Source organism: Ammodytes marinus, assembly GCF_949987685.1.
Source record: "Ammodytes marinus genome assembly, chromosome: 10".
Lineage (NCBI taxonomy): Eukaryota > Metazoa > Chordata > Actinopteri > Uranoscopiformes > Ammodytidae > Ammodytes > Ammodytes marinus.
The window spans coordinates 28,890,179-28,896,178 of NC_137214.1; the positions used below are offsets into that span (position 1 = coordinate 28,890,179).

The 6,000-nt window shown below is 41.2% G+C and overlaps 1 protein-coding gene across 1 annotated transcript in view; it reads right to left on the reverse strand.

Annotated features, from left to right (window-relative positions):
* LOC307256606 (matrix-remodeling-associated protein 5) overlaps nt 1–6,000 on the reverse strand; it is a 34,323-nt gene that overhangs the window by 8,898 nt on the left and 19,425 nt on the right. The window contains exons 6-8 of the mRNA XM_080035637.1: nt 5,215–5,366; nt 1,549–4,770; nt 912–1,192 (exon numbers count right to left, since the gene is read on the reverse strand). Coding sequence (XP_079891763.1) covers nt 912–1,192; nt 1,549–4,770; nt 5,215–5,366 — 3,655 coding nt within the window. The remainder of the gene's footprint in view (nt 1–911; nt 1,193–1,548; nt 4,771–5,214; nt 5,367–6,000) is intronic.

The window sequence follows — 6,000 nt, forward strand, 5'->3', positions numbered from 1 at the left end:
ATTGTCTGTTTTTACTGTATGAGAGTTTCAGTAAAATTCATATTGTTTCAATTCTATAAACTATTGACAAGCTTTCGCCCAAATTCCCAATAAACATATTGTCATGTAGAACATTTACGCCATCTTCCCTATAGCTGAACAATGCGATCAAGTTGAGCCTAGGGAAAATATAAATCAAAAAGGTAAATTGGTATTAGTAAAAATGTATTTAACTGGAATTTAATTAGATATATAAAAAGTCACTGCATTCATATATGAACTGAATGAGTGAGAAATATTTAATATGAGAAGTAAAGCACCTTTATCTAATTTCCAGTTGAAAAAATACATCTCTGGAAAGATTTAAGGGACCACTCAAAATGATCAGTGTCTCTGTTTTAACAGTTTGAGTTTGATAGAAAAATTCATATTGTTTTCAATTCTATAAACTATACTGACAAGCTTTCTTCCAAATTCCAAATAAACATATTGTCATTCAGAACATTTACATGAATCAATTTATGTAAGCAAATTTAAGAAATGTTTTGGTCTTTTAATTTTTCTCCAGATCTGTATGTCCACTTACAGATTGAAAGATGATTATGTGGTGTGTCATTTTTCACAAAATACAGGAACATATTTCTTTCCACAAGGAGGCGGCAGAATTTCAAAACAAGCTAGCAGACAATGGATACATAGAGGCCACATAAATTTACCTGCCCATTGATATTATGGTTGTGTTTTTTAAAGCATATTTAGATAGACAATTACATTTATGACCTTCTTAAAGGGGCACTGTGTAATATGACATCATCAAGAAAGTTATAGAGATTGGGCCTACCTGCTCAATGTACAAAATGTATATTAATATTTGTAATTCTCCGCTCAGGAGGATAATTCAGATTATTGGCAGAGGTGATCCTTCATCATACCTGTCTGTATCTGTTCCGTAGCCTGGATAGAAACAGCTGATCCCTGGTTTGAGTCCTGCTGTCCACATTAGGGTTTTGATGATTATTATGATGTTGATTATGATTTGGCAGGTTGGGATTAGACAGTACAACTCTGGAGTTTCCCGTTGTTCCAGGAACTGTTGGTTTGGGCTTCATAGTCTCAGCGATGATCTCCGGTCGGTTGGTGACCACCGGGCTTTGGGCCCAGGGATGGGGGAACGGCCAGGGGCGGTGGGTGGGTACAGGGTGGGAACCAGGACCTAGGAACACATTATAAAAATTACCTATCTATGAATTCCAATCAGGATTAAAGGGACACATTATACCGTAACACCAAGCTAATATTGCCCTTTATGTGTATATTCATATGTTTCATTTCATCTATTTACTTGAAGTCCATAAAATGCCAGGAAATCAGGTACAAGCTCCCAAAAAAGAGCGAATAGCCCATCTTAAACAGACAGCAGAAAACATATGTATTTATTCAGTCAAATCAAATTAATATAACAGTCTTGGTTATGATGCTTTATCTTGTGCAACTTTTCCCAACATTTTGTCATAACACATTTCAAAGCAGTGTTTACCAAGGAGATATTCACTGAGCAGCTTTATTTACCTTGCCTGGGATGAGGGAATGACCTTTGACCGGGCCAGGCAGGGTAGACAGGGCGGTGAGGTTGATGACGGTTGTGGATTGAAGGCCATTGGACGGTCGGTGGGACTCTGGGCAGCTGAGAATGTCTGCCTGGGTTCACTTCACCTACACCCAGCCTTCCTGTGTTTCTGTCTTGGTTTCTGTGTGTAATTCGGGGTGTAGCAGTAGTGTGCACTCGATCTTCTTTGATTGGATGTAGCCAGGGGTGATCTGGCACCATTGGAAAACTGGGGATCTCAATATTCACTTTTGGCTTGTTTATCTCTTTATTTATCTTAACTTCTGGTTTATTTACCTCTTTGTCTTTGATCACCTCTTTATCCACTTCCTTAGTGACTTCTTCTCTTGTTCTACCTCTATTTGGAAGCGACGTAATGACTTTGGCAGATGTAGTTTTTGCTTGGGTTGGTGTGTTTTGTGCCAATGAAGGTCTAGAGTCAGGTCTTGGTCTGTTTTGTGTTGTTAAAAGAATGCCATCCTGCGTATCGTAGCTCTCTGTAACCGACTCCTTTTGAGATTTTTCTATGTCTTCCGCACTGGTGTCTGTGTCTATTTTGGGTTTTTCTTGGTCTTCATTTGCTGTTATTAACTCACTCTCACTCTCACTCTCCCCTGCAAGATTTTTATCGTCTCTACCGTTTTTCTCAGGTTTCTTAAGGTTCACGGTATCTCTATCCTTTTCGTGAACTGTCCTTTCAGTTGGATGAGGGGTCCTATCTAACTTCGGAGTGACAATTGTCTCTGGATTAGGTAAGTCGTGTCTACTTGGCGAAACACCTTCTTTATGGGAATCTTGTTCTCTAGCTGATTGAATGGTGGTGAATCTACCATCAAGATCATTCGTAGTATGAGAAATGTCACTGTCTAAATCTTCATTGACCTCCGAGCTATCACTATCACTATCCTTGTAATTATATTCACTTTCATCATCTTCGTCGATTTGATATTCCTCAGATAAGTCCTCATCACTTTCCGCTGTGGTTGGAACAGGTGTTGTGGAAGGAGGAGCTGTAGTGGTGGGTATAGGTGTAGTTGTGGCCATTGTTGTTGTTGTTGTTGCTATGGTAGTTGTTGCTGGGGTAACAGTTGTCTTGGGTTTGTAGATGTGTGGACGAATTCTTGATGAGGGTATTCTACGTCTATACGGAGGCCTTCTCCTATTTCCACCGCCAGGAATGGGTTTGTAATTCCTTCTCCCCTCCCCAAATTGCCTATTTTCTGACCGATCATTGGGCTTAGGAGTTACTACAACAGCAGGTTTGGGGACATCTTCTGATTTTTCCTCAATTTCATCAACTTGTTTTGGTGTTGGATCTGTAGTTCTGGGAGGAGGAGGTGGCAAAGCCTGGGGTGGACTTTCTAAAATTTCGGAATCTTCGTTGCTATCAACTTTCTTGTTTGTAGAATAGGCCTCAGTGTGATCTTTGGTTGTGGGGAAATGTGTTGGCTCTATTGTAATATCAAGAGGGATAGTAGTGGTAAGGGGTATGTTGTGAGCAGTAGTAGCAATTGCGGTGGTAGGCGAAATTGTAGTAGGTTCAGAGGTAGTTATTAGGATTGTCACAGTACTTGGTTCTTCTAGTGACTGCTCCGTGGGAGGTGCAACACTAGGTTTAGCTTTAGCTTTGGCCAAAATCTCAGCCCAACGATTCGGATCCAACTCCTTCACAGATGTATTGGGTTTTCTCTTAGAGTCTTTCATTCTTATCCTTTTCGAAAACCCATTCGGATGTCTTAGCCGAGTTCCGACTTTCTTAGGTAACTGCGTTGTAGAAGGACGTATGATTTCCTGAAAATCTCCTCCCGAACCCTCGTCTGCATCCACTAAAACTGGCACTATCTTCTGCTCTTTCTTATTTTCAGTCTGTACTTTGGACTTATCAGAAACCTTTTCCCCAGTGACTTCCACCATGTGTGAAAGCATGTCAACTCCGTAAAGATTTGAGGCCACACAACTGTATTCCCCCGAATCTTCTGGTGTCAACCTCCTCACCACCAAAGTCCCATTTTCCATCACTTCTGCCCATCTGGTCTTTTGCGTTGGCAGAAGAATTTGGTTTTTGGGAAGGTACCACATAGTTTGACTGGGCTGGACTGAGGTAACATCACAAGGGAGAGAGAAAGATTTTCCTTTTTCAACTACAATTTTCTGACCATTGAACGCAGTAGGGCCGAGGGAGCGTTCTTTTATTGTTAGCCTCATTGCCATTAAGTCCACCCCAGCTTTTGTTCTGACCAAACAATGATAAAGGCCTGAGTCAGATACTGTTGCGTTTAAAATCACAAGTTGTCCCTTTTCAGAGATCTCAATGTTATCCGTTGCGTCTTCAACAATTGACAAATCTGGAAGCAACCATTCCACTTTCAACTCCGGATCTGAGGTGACAACACTGCATTCCAAGTTAACTTTTGAACCCTCGAGAGAAGTTTGAACTCGCCCGGCCGCCCCTCTGCGAAGTGAAGCCCAAGAAATGGCAACGTGTGTGTCATCATCTTCCTGCCCTCTATGGCCGTTGATGTGCTTGGTGATAACCGTAGTGAAATCCATCACCAGTTTCTTGGTATTTGTTTGTTTTCGGTTCAGCCTCAAAGTGACTCTGGGTTGAAGTAGCCATGACGGTTCTGCTACCAAATACCCTTTTAAATCGGTGAAATATGGGGAGTTTTCGCTTGGGGTTTGGGCGTATTGATACGTCACCTTGCTATCGTTGCCTCTTTGCTGACCCCTCTCTAAGATAGCAGGGCTTTCGTAGTAATAAGCGACCAGTTGCCACAGATTTTGCAACATCTCCCGATCAATCTCGCACTCGAGGACGGTCAACAGTGAAACATTGACGGACATTTCCCCAAGTGGGTTTGTAGTCCATGTCATTGGTGTACTTTCTCCTGGGTGGCGAACTTCACAGGCTAAGTGTGCACTGTTGCCATGACTATCCGATAGAACGAAGGTCAAATCGCCTAGAGGCTTTTCAAAGTCACGGGTGTACGGTAGGTCAGGCTCTGCTTCAGATTCAGCCCACACAGGATTGTCAAACTGTTTGAGAGGGGAGGTAAGGGTTGGGCGGTCACAGGTAAGCTTGTCCGGAGTTAGTTCCAGTAAAACTGTCCCGTTCAGGGGTTTAGGAGAGGCACACTGGGCGCAAACCTCACTAGACCCACGTTCCTTCTTGCATTTTATTACACCTGGGTGAGAGAAGAAGGGAAAATCATTGACTTTTCTGTCTGCGTCTGTATATTTCTCCTATACAACCAACTTTAACGGACATTAGTGTTTTTTCAATACTATGATCCAAAAATCTTTTAAAATTAACAAAACTTTCCACAAGCAGGAATAATAAATATTTTAATATTTAAAATACTGCAAATGGCGGCAAGTAGCAATATTAAAGGGGTCACTCGAGATGATAAACTTACAAAACAAATGTCTATATGAGTTTAAATAAATGAAGAAGCAAGGAATAGGGTCAAATTAAGAGAAGTTATAATGTAAAAGTGTAACTACGCACTTTTACATGTTTTTTTAGATAGAAGCTGAATTAAATTGCTATGTTGTGAAGGAACACATATATGCTGGTGTTAATATTGAAATAAATTGCAATATTGGAGTTTTCATCCATGATTCTCTACCGTCATGTGCAGCGTTCCATTCAACCATCCAGTGCAGTTGGCAGTCGCAGGTCCAGGGGTTTCCATGGAGATGCAGCAGCTCGAGTCTGGGTGCTGTGTTCAGGGCCGCGGCAGGAAGCTGCTCCAACAGGTTGTCTGACAGGTGTAGGTGTCTGAGAGGAAAAATGAAAAAATGTCATTGCGATAATTTATTGGCCAGAACTTGGTAATGACAAGCAAAATCCATTTCTTCAATAAGAACACATTTCTGACGCAAGGGCTGGAGTCAGTGATTCTGGAGAACACTTGTTGACAGAATCACTTTCAGTCAAAATCAGTGAATATCTCCTCATGATCTGCTACCTGACCTGTTGATACACAGTCTAGGCTCTATAAACTGGTAAACACAGGGTAAGTAAACAAAGGGGGCCCACTGTAGAGCAACATGTACGTTTACAGAGCATAGGCTGTGTATACTATTTACACTGTATTTTTGTTCACAGCACACAGCACTGGTAGTGGATCGTGAAGAGATAATCACTGAATCTGAGTACAAGCATTTTCCAGAATGGCTGACTCCACCTTTAAGTGCCTTTCACACTGTTGCCAATGTTGACCTATGTTAAATAAATGCTTCCAACGTTACAATTTCTTCATATCAACATAAATACTGTATTCTTAAAAAGGTAATGTTTGTATTCAAAAATAGGACACCATGTTTTAATTTCTTACCTCAACCCACAGGTCCAAAAGCTTCCTAGTATGCACGACGTTGGTCATATGATTGCCAAGATATATTGACCTCAA